At 36.6% G+C, this 15,233-nt stretch overlaps 1 protein-coding gene across 1 annotated transcript; it reads left to right on the top strand.

Moving 5' to 3' along the window:
* Nucleotides 1–4,977: 4,977 nt before the first annotated feature.
* Nucleotides 4,978–6,494, top strand: LOC133871545 (uncharacterized). The gene is made up of 3 exons (XM_062308976.1): nucleotides 4,978–5,595; nucleotides 5,668–5,899; nucleotides 5,995–6,494. The coding sequence occupies exons 1-3, from the start codon at nucleotides 4,978–4,980 to the stop codon at nucleotides 6,492–6,494; spliced, it is 1,350 nt and encodes a 449-aa protein (XP_062164960.1).
* The last annotated feature ends 8,739 nt before the right edge of the window (nucleotides 6,495–15,233 follow it).

The raw sequence follows: 15,233 nt of genomic DNA, 5'->3' as shown, positions 1-15,233 counted from the left end.
TCTGGGACAAAAAAATAACTTGACCAGTTTAAAAATACAATCTCAGTTAAAAATAAAAATACTCCCCATTTTTGTCTCAAAAGGACAAAGGGTAAATAGAATATCAAAAAAACTACAATAATACAGTTCCAAAATCCAAACATAGGAAAAAGAAAACTATAAAAAGCTCAAAAGAACATCTTGCTGAAAAGAGAGAGGAAGACAACAAGGTTAATCCTTCACAAGTAAAGCAGCACACACATGTATCTAAACCTAAAAAATCAGTCAAATAGCAAGTAAAAAATATGCAAACATATAATTAAGAGTTAAGTATTAAATAAGCTCAAATTTGCCTGCAGATAGAAATTTTAAATAAATGACTTAACGCATGCTATGCGTGTGTGTGCAAAAGCTTTCTCAATAAGGTATAACGTTTGCTGATATGATTTAAAGCAACTGAATTTTCTAAATAAGAGAGACAATCAATGTTAGATCAGTAAAAAGTCAAACCTTATTTTACTATGGTGTAACCACCCTCATCTAATACACTCCCCCTAAGATGCATCACTTTTCTTTTACTTAGTCCTTTAATGACCGTCTATTTCCGCAATGATTTGGTCACTTACTGTTTCTATAGGGATAAGTTTAAGAACAGATTTACAACACAATAAGGAGTGGATCTATTTAATTATCCATATTTACTGAAATTTAAATGCTTTTTATCACTTGGTGCTGCAACATAGAGAGAATGCCAGAATTTATAGGTTCTAGGTTCAACTAGCGAGTTAGTCAATTTGACCATCTTAGCAAAAAAAAAAAAAAAAACTCTCTCATCAGAATTTTCAGAAGCAAAAAACCAGAGAGGGAAAAAAATGTACCTTAGGGGAGCTTTGGATAGTGCACAATTTTTCATCGCATGAGAAAAGCAACTATCTAGCATTAAGATGCGACAGGAAAACTTAGCAGATATCAGACATAAACTCTCAATCACATATAAACATATTTAATCAATGAACAATGAACTGAGATAGAAGGAAAAAATACATACAAAGGCCCCGTTCACTAACTCCCTTCCCCCTCCCTTTCCCTCTTTTTCGTACAATTCCTGTCAGTACGAAACTGACGCACATTTGATGGAGCTGGCTTCTTGAATAAGCCAATGCTTTCAATTTTCCAATTTTACCCATTTTTTACTGTTCATGTCAAAAAGTTGCCCTCAACTGTCTGCATCTTCACTGCAGCCTGTGTATTTCGTGTTTTCCTTTACCTTTTCCTAGTTTACCCTTCTACTGCAGCGACGAAAATTAAAAAAAACCCACCAAAATTTCATCCTCCTCTTTTTCCCTCTCTCTCAGCTCATTCACTTCCCTCGAAATGTCTAAAAAAATACCAAAAAGCGATCACCTCTCTTCTCTCACTCTGTCCACGGTACAAGAGGTATGTCTATTCAAACGCCTAACAAAGTTGAAACTCCGGTCTTTCACAGCTGAAGAAAATCCCCAAACAGATTTGACGAATTTCTTCTCCGGATCTCACACAGACCATGCAGGTGCTGATTTTCAATTTTACCCTTAATTTCATTCTTCATTCTTGTAAGCTAGCCACTTTGCACAGTGCGTAGACCCTATGCCCCAAAAATTTCTGCAACCAACAGTAGCACGACTGAGCGCTAGTTGAAAACACCTCTCTCCAAACCTCTCACTCCACTGACCCATCTGACTCCATCAATTCCAGGTCTTCCTTGACGGGCGATTCGCATCAATAGCCATTATTTCCTACATTTTCACCTCAACCACTCTACGATTCGCCCAAAAGCCGGACGATACGCTCCAGATTTTGGCTATAAATGTCTTTAAGGTCTTCCCCAAGGCAGCAGCAGCAGACGTCAGTGAAGCTTGGGTCCAAGACACTTCGGTTTGCACGGGGTAGCAGGTGCTTGGCCTCCAGCGGTGCAAGCTCGGCCGGACGGACGACGACTTCTGCAGCCATGGGTCCACGTACCAGATCACGTTCACAAGTGTTTTTTTTTTCCTCTTCCCAGATTTTTCAATTTGATGTGAAATATTGGGTAATTTGGATGCCAGCTCTTGATACATGTAGTTTGTCTTTGATCATTGTGATTTTGGTTTTGTCTTGTTGGAAGGAAAATTTGGAAAGGTGAGAATAAAACAATGTGTCTCCATACAAAACAATGACAAATTAGTCAAGGAAAAATAACTCAAACACAAACGCTAATAATGTGTAACGTTTTTCATCAAACTAACGAACAAATTTGACAAAAGGATATCTAAATATTTTGATAGTTTGTACTCTGTAGGTCCGAATTATTGTGCGTCAGAGGACAATCCATCCCACTAGTTCTGGGTTCAAGATTTCAAATGAAATAATGAACCCCCTGAATTTAATACATTCATCAATGTTAAAAAAAACATGTAAAGTTGGCAGAATCTAAGTCGTATCCGGTAATTTCACTCAATAATTTCACTACCATAATACGAATATGTCAATACCATCAACATCACTAGATTCAGCTACTTGAGAAAGCATACCTCCTGTGAAAACACTCCCAGACAAATATGAAACCGAAGTAGTAGTGCCATAAGCAGAAAATTTTAGCGATATGGATTCAGAAGAGTTCATCATTTTTGCACAACCATTGTTCCTGTCAAAATCTTTGCCATTTTTGAGTGGAACAAGGCACTTTTGTCGTTTCAAGCCCCTCAAGTAAAATGTTCAATGGGGGCGAGCATTCCCATCCAGATAACCAAATGCTAATTTGCTAATTTGATTAACCCGGATCTTCTATGACGTTTTTAGGAGGCTGCCAGTTTTCTTTATTGATGTATTTCATGTTTGTTGTCTCCCTGTTTGTGAGGTTCTGTCTGATTAGGAGTTTGGGTGTTTAGTTGCTGTTTGTATATAGCAGAATTTGATTGTTGATCCTTTTTGGAGGGTTTGTCCGTAATTAGGATGTTGGTTCCAGTTTTACTGGAGATTTGTAATTTTTGAGTTTGGTTTATAAAAGTTTTACAGCAAAAAATCTACATTTACAGCAAAAATTAGTTCACAGGGAATCCTTTTCTCTTAGGTATCTAGATTTCTTCCAGTTAAATGCAACCAGACGAAATAATCTTTTAGTATTTTCAGAAATCCTAGAAGATTAGCACATCCAAACGCCCTATAAAGCCTTAAAGCATTTAATTTGTAACTCATGACTTCAGTGTGATTTTCAAGAGTTAAAATTTTAAAAATAAAGAAAAGAATATTAAAGGTCATCATTTAATTTATTTCTTTAGCTCAAATTTAGTTAAAGAATGACTAGCCAAATGTGAATGCCCTAACCCTTCCACACCCTTAGAATTAAACAGAAAAGATGAGTAAACAACAGGGGTAAACAACATATCAAACTCCATCTGGAAAACAAATAAAATCATGCATTTTTTTTTTATCATTTTTATATAAAACAATTACACTTGTGATTCGTTATTAATTGTATACTTGTGTTTGTGACTGTTCACTCCAGTGCCCACGGTACTACCTACGACCACGTGCGACAACTAAAAAGGTATGATGCTTTGGGCAAATTTCAAGGATTGATTATCTGTTTTAAACTTTGTGATGTGTTTTAATGTCATTTATATTCCTTAACATCTATTGTGTCAATATTTTATTGCACATACATATGAAACATTTTCATAGATGTCATATGTGAATACCCCACGAAAGTCCCCAAGGAAGCATCCTGTACCAACCCCATCCACCACACGGTCGAAACCCCGTAAAATTAAATGGACCGAAGAGCATGAGTTGACACTAGTTTATGAACTGTTGGATCTGGCAACACAAGGTGTGCGACAGTCATTCAAGGGCCATTTCGCAAACATTACTGCTAATTTGAACAAACATATTGTGGGGGATGGCGTCCAGTACAGTCAGGATCAAGTGTTGAAGAAGATAGAAAAATTGAGAGAAAATTGGAAGAACTTCACTGACCTCCTTACTGGCCACATTGCGATCGAAGCGGGTTGGAACGAGGTGGACAACACGGTCGCGCTCGATGAGCGTCAATGGGAACAACTGAAATCAGTAAGTCTACCAATATCATTTGTACAATTACTCTATGAACTTGACAAATGTTATTCATCCCCTAACAGATTCACAATGTGTTGCAGCAATTCGGCACAAAGAAATTTTACAAGTTCAGGAAAGGCGAGCCGGCGAACTATTCCCTATTGAACAACATCTTTGGAGGGACAACTGCAACTGGTCGGTATAGACATTCTAGCACACGGTCGCTCCCGGAAAGTTCGGACAGCGACGACGTCGCAAGCGTCGACCTGAACCTCACACCGGCCATAATCGACCTCACCGAACCCCAACAGCCTCCCCCACGGACTCACAAGAGGAAGGGTAAGCGGGTTGCGTCCCCGACATACCAATCTCCACACAGTAGCAAAAGGTCGTCGAAAGGAGAGGCGGTTATGCATGACCTCAATCAGGAATTCTACAAAATCGCAGATCACATTGAGCATACACTGATCAAGACCGAGACCATTGGATCTGTTGGAAATGTAGGCTGTAGCACCGGGCATGGACGAGATTGGCTCCTTGACGCAGTTGCCATAATAAACACATTGGCCGCTGAGTTTGGATTGGATGCGCATCAACAACGCAAGGCGTGTGAAGCCATGTCTGTCAACAATTACGCGAAGCTTTTCGTAGCGATGGAAGATGCTTGCCAGAGAGACTGGATGATTCGTTTTGTTTGGGGCGATGACGATTGAACCTTGTTTATGTTTCGTTGTTGGCATTTCACTAGACATTTTAATGCCTTTTAGAGGTGTTTTTAGTTTGGATATGTTATGACTTATTACCTTGGTTATGTAGTGATATTTTCGACTTTATGATATTTAGCTTCCGTACTTATTCCTATTTAGTTATATTAATAAGTTGTTAGTATCATCTTGTAGGTAATATTTTTTGATACGAGTAATTGACATGGATGGCCCTGGTACATCGAGCTCGAACTTCGACGCTGTAAACATGGTAGATATTATGGATGACGAACCCAATTTGGATAACATGGATGACGATGAAGATGAAAACGATGGGCCAAGGTACACACAAGAGGTCCTTGAACAGTTAGAGAACTCATTTCATAGACTGTTCAGTGTGCTTCAAGAATTGAATTATACGATGCAACACATGGACCGAGTTGTGCGCATTCTACAACGCACGTCTTCCTTGACGGGCGCAATGTGGATCCATTGGGTTTTGAGCAATCCTAACCCGAATACATGCTATGAGCGCTTCAGAATGTTTTCCCCCACATTCATGAAACTATGTTGCACCTTAAAACATAATGGTTATCTCAGAAGTAGCCGCTATGTTAAAATCACTGAGCAAGTAGCAGCCATTTGCCTAATAGTTGCACAGGCACAGTCACAGAGGACGGTGTGTGATAAGCTGCAGCGATCAACTGCCACAATTAGCAAATATTGTCATCGCGTATGCAGGGCACTTTGCAGGTTGGGAAAGACAATCATACAACCTTGTAGCACCGATATTCCTCATCCTTACGTCGCCAGTGATACTAGATTTTACCCGTGGTTTAAGGTAGTCAAATTTTATTATGTGTGTTTGTTTTTGTTTGTCATTATTCAAATTTTAACCATTATCCAATTTCAGTATTGTATAGGTGCTATCGATGGCACGCATCTGATGGCGCGCGTGACGAATCACAGTGATGTCCCTTTTCGAGGCAAAAGCTTAACTCCGACACAAAATGTGATGTGCGTGACGAACTTAGACCTTTGTTTCACGTTTGTCTACAGTGGTTGGGAGGGTAGCGCACACGATGCAAGAATTTTCACTGAGACAATAAACGATCCAACCATGAACTTCCCAACGCCAGACGAAGGTACTGTTACTACAACAAGTGCCCATGCCGGCATAATAGTTTACTATTTAGACAAGGGTATACTTACAATAAATGAAAAAACATGTATTTTGTAGGATACTATTATTTAGTGGATTCAGCTTATGGTTGCTACAAGGGGTTCTTACCTCCATATCGGAACGAAAGATATCACTTGGAAACCTTTCGCCGGGGCCGACCCCAACCCAGGACTGATAAAGAGTTGTTTAACTACCAACATTCATCATTGCGATCGACGGTGGAGCGTACATTTGGGATTTTGAAGAATCGGTTCCCAATTTTGGAAAATATGTCCCCGTACGAGGTACCAGACCAACGATTACTTGTGATTGCATGTTGTACTATACACAACTTCATCCGCAAGGACTGTGGGGATATTGATCCATTATTCAGACACGCTTTACAACAGCTATACGGTGAAGCTTGGATTGATGTATCACAGCGGGTTAATATGCCAGGTGAAACGCATGTAACACCTGGACTACGACCGGATCAATCACGGTCGAGTGCAACGTACATGGGGGCATATCGGAATACAATGAAAAATAGCATGTGGGAGTGGAACAATGTGACATAAACGTCAACAAGACCAAAGTTTGTATATTAGGTGAAGGATATGTTTTGTTGTAATTTTATGATAAGTTATTTGGTTGTAATTGTTTTAATGACTTAGGTCTCCAATATGTTGAGTTGTCATAGATTAGAGACAGGTATTTATTTAAATTCAAATTGAGGTATATATTTAAAATTAACCTTATCTGCGAAACACTAAAACTTATTGATATTTGATTATTTTCAATTTTTCAAATTCTCATTCTTCATCAGATAATAGCCCTTCAACAATTTGCTCATAAAATAAAATAAAAAAAACAGCCCTTCAACAATTCCACAATTTGCAATTTTGGGTTTCTTCTTACGTATATAATTTCTTCCTAGTAGTTCAAGCCTTTAATAATCCAAATTAATTACTTGGCTTCTTTTTTTTTCTTTATATATATATATATATATATATATATATTAAAAGAGCAATCTAAATATATTGTTACATATTTTAATTATATGAAATATATAATTGTAGTTATTGACATTTTGGAGAATAACAACTGATTCTATTGAATTCCAATCAAATCCTAAATTAACATGCAAGTGACAAAAAAATAAAAAAATAAAAAAATTATATGTTACATTTGTATGTTTTAAACAATAATTAAATTTTGTTGAATTGTTTATTTATTTCGTTAGTTATATTATTTAATATTTTTAATCAAATTTTTTTCAACTTTAGTTTTTTTACTCATAATTTTCTTAAAAAAAAAAGAAAAAAGAAAAAATTTTCTTAAAAAATTTTTTTACTCATAATTTCGTTAGTTTTTTTTGGTATTTTTTTAGACATTTCGAGGGAAGTGAATGAGCTGAGAGAGAGGGAAAAAGAGGAGGATGAAGTTTTGGTGGGTTTTTTTTTTTAATTTTTGTCGCTTCAGTAGAAGGGTAAACTAGGAAAAGGTAAAGGAAAACACGAAATACACAGGCTGCAGTGAAGATGCAGACAGTTGCGGGCAACTTTTTGACATGAACAGTAAAAAATGGGTAAAATTGGAAAATTGAAAGCATTGGCTTATTCAAGAAGCTATCTCCATCAAATGTGCGTCAGTTTCGTACTGATAGGAATTGTACGAAAAAGAGGGAAAGGGAGGGGGAAGGGAGTTAGTGAACGGGGCCAAAATTTGAAAAGCTATCAAAATAAAAGTTTTGGATCTTTTCCCCTAGATTCTTTTTTTTTTTTTTTTTTATGTTGAAAAAAAAAATAAGATAGAAAAACAACAAAAACATGCTTATGGAGAAAAGAAATAATATCTAGTCCTAGTATGTAAGGTAAGAGCGAACCTGACCTCAGGAAGAGAGGTTTGGAATTACCAAGGCAGAAAAGCAGCCGCTTGAAGTTCTTTTTCTGTCATCCCCATTAAATACCTACAGAAATTTTTCTCAATGCAAACAAGAGAAAATATTGGGATAGAAAATATATTGTTCCTCAAACAGAATGCAAGGCATGAATAAGATATGACTTGATAAACAATGCAATGCAAACAAACCTGACATGCACTAGGATTTAGGAACCAAAATCCTAGGCATGGTGAGACTGCACCTCTACTAGGTGAGTCCACTCCCCCTTCAAAGGGTGAATGATCTCATCCTTCCTTACCCATTCCTTATTTACTTGAGAGGTAGGGTTGTAAATCATGTCCAAATTGTTCAGTCTGATTAGGACACGTTTCATTATATTGACAAGCCCTTCATAGATCTGATTCTTCTTGGGCTTGTGAGGCTTCACTTTGAAGCATTTAGCCTTGGTGTGGCCATACTTACCACAGTGACGGCATGAGATAGAACCCCTTTGAGGATATTGCCGTTTTTGTCGAAAGGCATAATGAGGCATGGAAGGTTAAGAGTTAGACTTACCTGTCTTTGGCTCTTGTTTCTTGATCCAAGGCTTCTGATGCTGAATCTGATGACAGTGTGGCCTAATGTGCCCTATGACACCACAGTGATGGCAGATAAGCTGACTTTATTTGTTGAAATGCTTCTTGACAGGCTCTGCAATTTTAGGGTTGGCATTACACAAACAAAGTTCTTACCTTCTGGAGATGAATGTCTCCTATGGGGTGGAACATATTTATCAGAAGAAGGTTTCTCAATATTGCCCTTTTTAGGAGCAACTTGCTTATTCCAATGCCTGTGGGATTTTGTCTAATATGACTAATCTTCCCACAATAATGACAAGTATGAAAAAAACTTACCTTGTGTTCTTGATTCCTTGGACTTAGGCGTCACACCATCAATTAAGCAAGAACTTTCAGAATTATCTAAACAAGCTATATCTACTATCATAGGCTTAATAACAATATAATCTAATTCAGAATCAGAAGCATGTGAAGTAAAAGCACTCAAATCATCAATAATTAAGACAGGCTTGTTAGAAATATCTATATGAATACAAAGCATGCCTTTTAAATTATCAGTAGAGAATTTTTTCAAGAGATTTTCAGATCCTTTTAATTTACTCTCAAGTGTATCAATAGTGTTAAACAACATGGTATTCTCAGATTTCAAAGAGTCAATCAAAGCATATGATTCAGACAGTTTAATGATTAAAGACTCATTTTGTTGCTTAACATTTTTGAGCTCTTTATTGGAATTTTTAGAATTTTTACTCAATTTAAGAAAATCCTCAAAGAGCTCATTATCAAAATTCTCTTCAGATAGCTGAGAAGAATTCATGATAAAATGAGTCAACAAAAATATGGATCACACTCAGGAAATTAATCCAAACACAAGTGTACCCGCTTTGATACCCATTGAAAAATATAAAGACTTTTAATTTACCGTGTGAGTGTGTGATCAATGTGTAACAAAATATCAAAGTGCAGAATTTAAATAAGACAGATATTTTGTTGACAAAGTGAAAACTCAATTAAGAGAAAAACCACTCCAGGGTAGTCAAACCCAGGAATTCCACTATTTAGAGACAAAGCTAGTAACAAAGCAGTAACACTCACATACCCCGATACAGCGATCATACCTTGCATTGTAACGTGTACCTATACACGAATGCTTCCCAACCAGGTCTCCTATGGTCTTCCATAGATTCCTTTAACTTAGGGCTCCTCCCTAAGCTAGACTTCACACGATCAAGTCACACACCGGACAACTCTTAGAGAGCAAGCAAATTTACACAAGTTCTACCTAAACACCATCTCTAAGCTCTAGAAAATTCAATACCGAATTCTGTAAATAATGCATGCCTAGAGGCTTCAATTTATAGGCTTTAGAAGACCTAAATTGAGTCTGATTTGGATTTCTCTAGGCCGCGTCCAGACGTAAGCTAAGAGCGTCCAAACAGTGAACTGTGCAACCGCCTTTCCATAATGCACTTCATGCGTTTCCTTATTAAGGTCACGTTCGGACGGTGTTGCCCTAGTGTTTGGATGGTTGCAAGTTATCTTCCCAATCCGTGTCTACAAAGGACTGTGGATGCTTCTCGAACACTAAAGAGTGTCCAGACGATGTTGTCCTGTCGTCCGGACGGATGCTTACTAAGCTGGTAGAATCTTCTCGACACAAAAGGGCGTCCAAATGGGAACAAGGGATCCAACTTTTTCTGAGTTGAAAATTGCGAAGAATTTTCCTGGAACTCTAAAATTGCCTTCTTGAAGCTTGTGACACTGAAACTTGTCATAATAAGGCCCTTTCCATATTAGAGAAATAATCTCTGAATATTTGAAGACTTTGAAAAAAATACGGTATCCCTGTTAAGGCAGCAACATTACATGATAATGATTTTGTCATAGAATGTAGCTAATAAAACTAACAAACTCCCCCTTTGGCCATTTTGGGACAAAAAAAATCAATTGACCAGTTTAAAAATACAATCCCTGTCTAAAAATAGAAATACTCCCCCTTTTTGTCTCAAAAGGACAATGGTAAACATAGTATCGAAAAACCACAGTAATATAGTTCCAAAGTCCAAACATAGGAAAAAAGAAAACTGTAAAAAGCTCAAAAGAACATCTTGCTGAAAAGAGAGAGGAAGACAGCAAGGTTAGTCCTTCACAAGTAAAGCAGCACAACACACATGTATCTAAACCTGAGAAATCAGTCAGATAGCAAGTAAAAAATATGTAAACATATAATTAAGAGTTAAGTATTCAATAAGCACAAATTTTCCTGCAGATAGAAATTTTAAATAGATGACTTAACGTATGCTATGCATAAGTGTGTGAAAGCTTTCTCAATAAGGTATAACGTTTGCTAATATGATTTAAAGCAACTGAATTTTCTAAATAAGAGAGAAAATCAATGTTAGATCAGTAAAAAGTCAAACCTTATTTTACTGTGGCGTAACCACCCTCATTTAATACACTCCCCCTAAGATGCATCACTTTTCTTTTACTTAGTCCTTTAATGACCGTCTATTTTCGCAATGATTTGGTCACTTACTGTTTCTATAGGGATAAGCTTAAGAACAGATTTACAACACAATAAGGAGTGGATCTATTTAAATATCCATATTTACTGAAATTTAAATGCTTTTTATCACTTGGTGCTGCAACATAGAGAGAATGCCAGAATTTATAGGTTCTAAGGTTCAACTAGCGAGTTGGTCAATTTGACCATCTTAGCAAAAAAATCTTTCTTTTCAAAAATAAAAAAATAAAGAGTAAAAAAAAAAGTACCTTAGGGGAGCTTTGGATAGTGCACAGTTTTTCATCGCATGAGAAAATCAACTATCTATCATTAAGATGCAACAGGAAAACTTAGCAGATATCAGACATAAACTCTCAATCACATATAAGCATATTTAATCAAAGCACAATGAATTGAGATAGAAGGCAAAAATACATACAATATCTAAAAAAATATCAAAATAAAAATTCTGGATCTTCTCCCCCATTTTTTTTTATTTTTTTTTTATGTTGAAAAAAAATTAAGATAGAAAAACAACAAAAACATGCTTATGGAGAAAAGAAATAATATCTGGTCCTAACATGTAAGGTAAGAGGAAACCTGACCTCAGGGAGAGAGGTTTGGAATTACCAAGAAAGAAAAGCAGCTTCCCAACGTGCTTTTTTTGTCATCCCCATTAATACTTGCATAAATTTTTCTCAAGGCAAATAAGAGAAAATATAGATATAGAAAATATATGGTTCCTCAAACAGAATGCAAGGCATGAATAAGATATGACGTGATAAACAATGCAATGCAAACATATCAGACATACACTAGGATTTAGGAACCAAAATCCTAGGTATTGTGCAAATTATAATACTCGCAAGTGCACGAATCGTTTTGTAATATAGCATTTTGCAAGTGCGAGGTTGATCCCACAGGGAATTGAATTGCGAAAATTAATCTCCATTCAAACTAATCCTATTTTAACCTAGTTCCAAATTTAGGGTTTTTAATAAAAGAAAACATAAACAAAATTATTGAAAATAAAGGGGTCTAGGGTTTTGGAATCCACACTCACCAAATCACAACAACCTAATCTCATGCTCATCACACATATTTTGAGGTTTTCAAATGCAAATCTTAGGTATGTTCTACTTTTGCTTCAAAAATAGTTTAAATCATTTAATGTATCCATTCTTTCACAAATCACAAAAGATATCTAGTTTCAACTAAATCATCAAATGTATTCATAGAATGAAACACAATGAATATCCAACATACATGAAAACCCAAGCCATCAATTTAATGAAACTATATCAAATCATCACTTGTATCCGGAAATCACAAGAGATATCCAAAAATAATCTCAAAAACCGAAATAGAACAATGAGAAATCAAGCCCATAAACTCAAATAGCATAAACAAGCATGAAACTCAGTTTCTATTCACTGGTGAGGTTTCATCTTCAACCCTAGATGAAAGTATTAGCTAGACATGAACAAAGAAAGCATAAATAAACTATAAGAATGCATTAAAAACGAATAAACTTACAAAAGATTGAAGTTCTAGGTCAAAATCGACCCAAAAACCCTAAGATACAGTGAAATCGGCCCCTAGGGCACTCCTAAGAGGCCTCCTCCGCAGCTCTCTCTCTAAAAATGAGAAAAGAATGGTATTTATAGAGTTAGCAAGGGTTTCTAAAATTCCAGCTCCGCATAAATTCGATCGATCAATTTTAAAATCGATCGATCTACTTTTCGATCAATCTACTTAATATTCGATCGATCTACTTTTTCAGCACTTTCGAAAATCCAGCTTTTCTATGTATTTTTGCCTTGAAAATTGTCATTTTTCTCTTATTGCTCTGCAAAACGCAAAAACATTAAAACTAACCAAAACATCAGAGAGTAACAAAGTTAAAGGTTTAACTAATGTAAATTAAGGGGTCCAAATATACACTTTTTGGCACTCATCAAATACCCCCAAACTTACATTTTGCAAGTCCTTTAGCTAAACAAAATGAAAAACAAAAACAAAGCATGAAACATAAGTCCTCTTTCGTGAGAAAAACGATTGCATTTAGCATATGCAACAAGCCTTTTAAACCCCTAGGACTCCCTAGTGGACGAATGAAGTCTCATGGGGGTTTGCCAGAAATGATACCCATAAACATTGAAACACTATGTTGTCAACAAGAAAGAATTTTCACATAAACCACGGTTCATACGTTATTGGCATGCTTAAAAAGACAAACCCCATCATAAACATCAACAGGGGATCCAACATCAAATCACTCAAAAATGGACAATTAAGACATCACATTTTCTCAGAAGTGTAGAGTGAAATCAACATGCAATTATGAGGTTTCATTTTAATCTCAAGATAAGTACCTCAAAAATCGTTGGACTCCCTATCAAATGAAACAACCAAGGCAAGATATGCAAATTATTTTATTTTATATATATTTTTTTGTTTTTTTTTTGTGTAGGCTATGCAATGGTCGGCTCCCTTAAGCTTTCTAGTTGACCCATGTAACGAGTGTTGGGCCAATAGCTCCCGAACCAGATGGTCTTAGGGCACTAGATGTAGAAACATCCCCAAGGGCTTAATTACTCAAGTCAAACAGGCTACGAAGCCAAACTAGCCATACAATTAACCAAATTGAAATTCTTACCTTTTGACGCGAACACTCAACGCTTAGTGAGGCAAGAGGCCCAGTTACTCAGTGAAAAACTCAAAATGATCTCTTTTTTTTTTTTTTTTTTCTTTATATATATATATATATATATATCTTGCAAGCCAAGGTTATTTATCAATAAGTCATCCAACAATTCTCAAAATACACAATTAAGCACAAATTCATACCCCACAGATTACATGCTAATGCGCTCGTGATAATTCAACTCAAACAAGTGAAGTCTCACTAGCCCAAAAATAAGTCAAAAGACTCAAATTCCTAATGACAGGATGTGTTCAAAACTTTAAGCAAGCCGATGAAATGCAAACCACAGTTATGGCTTAACTCAAACTTGACAAATTTTTTTTTTTTTTTTTTAGAACAAAAAGACAACTAAAAATAACTAAACAAACAGAAAAAAATAAATAAACAAACAAACAAACGTGTTTTTCCATGCCCCTAAACTTGAATTACACATTGTCCTCAATCTGTAGTGTAGAAATACATTACCAGAAGTAAGGAAAAATCAAGGTGTGAAAAAGGTCAAGGTGTCCCCCAAACTTAAACACCAAAACACCTGTCAACAAAAACTAACAGCAATATTTTCTCATAGAAACAAACATCAAAAGGTTAATTGCTGTCGAAAACAAAAATAAAATAACAAAAAATGAAATGAAAAATGAAAGAAATTAAATGTACATAAAGTAAAAAGGGAAAAGAAAATTTACAGCTCCTTCCCCGATCATGTGGATGTCCAACCAATCCCTTCCACCCTTTCCTCTTGAAAATTTGGTATCCCTCTGGTGGAATGTTTCGCCATTTTATGTAGCCAACTTGCTTGCTTCGAAGGATCTTCTTAGGACGACGGTGCCTAGATTTGCGCAGTTGTGCATAGATCCTTGACAGTTTTGACATAAGATGGCTCTTTGAGACATTTAAGAATTGAAGCTTGGGGCTCATGAAATGTCTCAAGAGGGATGGTGATGAAGGAATGAGCTTCAGTACTCATTTCCTTGTCATTGGACGTATTTGGATTTGGCGGGGGCGCTGTGTGCTCCAGGTGCTCCTCCTTTTCTTTCTCCTTATTGCTATCCACAATTTCCTCATTCTCAAACATGGTGATGGTAGGGACATGCTCATGACAAGAATAGCTAGCATCATCCTCATCAATCATGTAGTGCCCTTCAGCCATCAACTGACTTCGAAACTCTTCTTCCTCTATTCTGGTGACTTTAGCAATTTGATATTCGAGCTGTCCTTCTATCCTTGCAATCGCCTGAGTGTTTTCCATAACAGCATTCTTCACGTCACTAATAGCCTGGCCTGTGAGCTCCATGAAGACCTTGAGAGTGTCTTCCAAAGTGGACTGTGAAGAAGATGCTGGATAATTGTAGGATGAAGGATGGGAAGATTGGTTATCGAACTGCGGATAATCAGGATGGTGCAGTTCTTGAGATTGGGGAGCACAATTTCCCATGGCTTGAGCTTGCCACGAGAAATCAGGATGGTCGCTCCAGTCCGAGTTGTAAAAATCGGAATTTGAATCAAATCTCGAGCTGGAGAAATTGGTGTTCACTTGCTCATAAGAAAGATTGCAGAATTGTCCCCAAGAGGGACAACTACTAGCACTATGATAAGGATCAGAGTAATATGAACATGGTTCATGTGGGTTGAAACTGTAAGGGTAGTTGG

Source organism: Alnus glutinosa, chromosome 6 (genome assembly GCF_958979055.1).
Source record: "Alnus glutinosa chromosome 6, dhAlnGlut1.1, whole genome shotgun sequence".
Lineage (NCBI taxonomy): Eukaryota > Viridiplantae > Streptophyta > Magnoliopsida > Fagales > Betulaceae > Alnus > Alnus glutinosa.
Note: the sequence above shows the minus strand (reverse complement) of the source record. Positions and strands in the feature narration are given on the sequence as shown.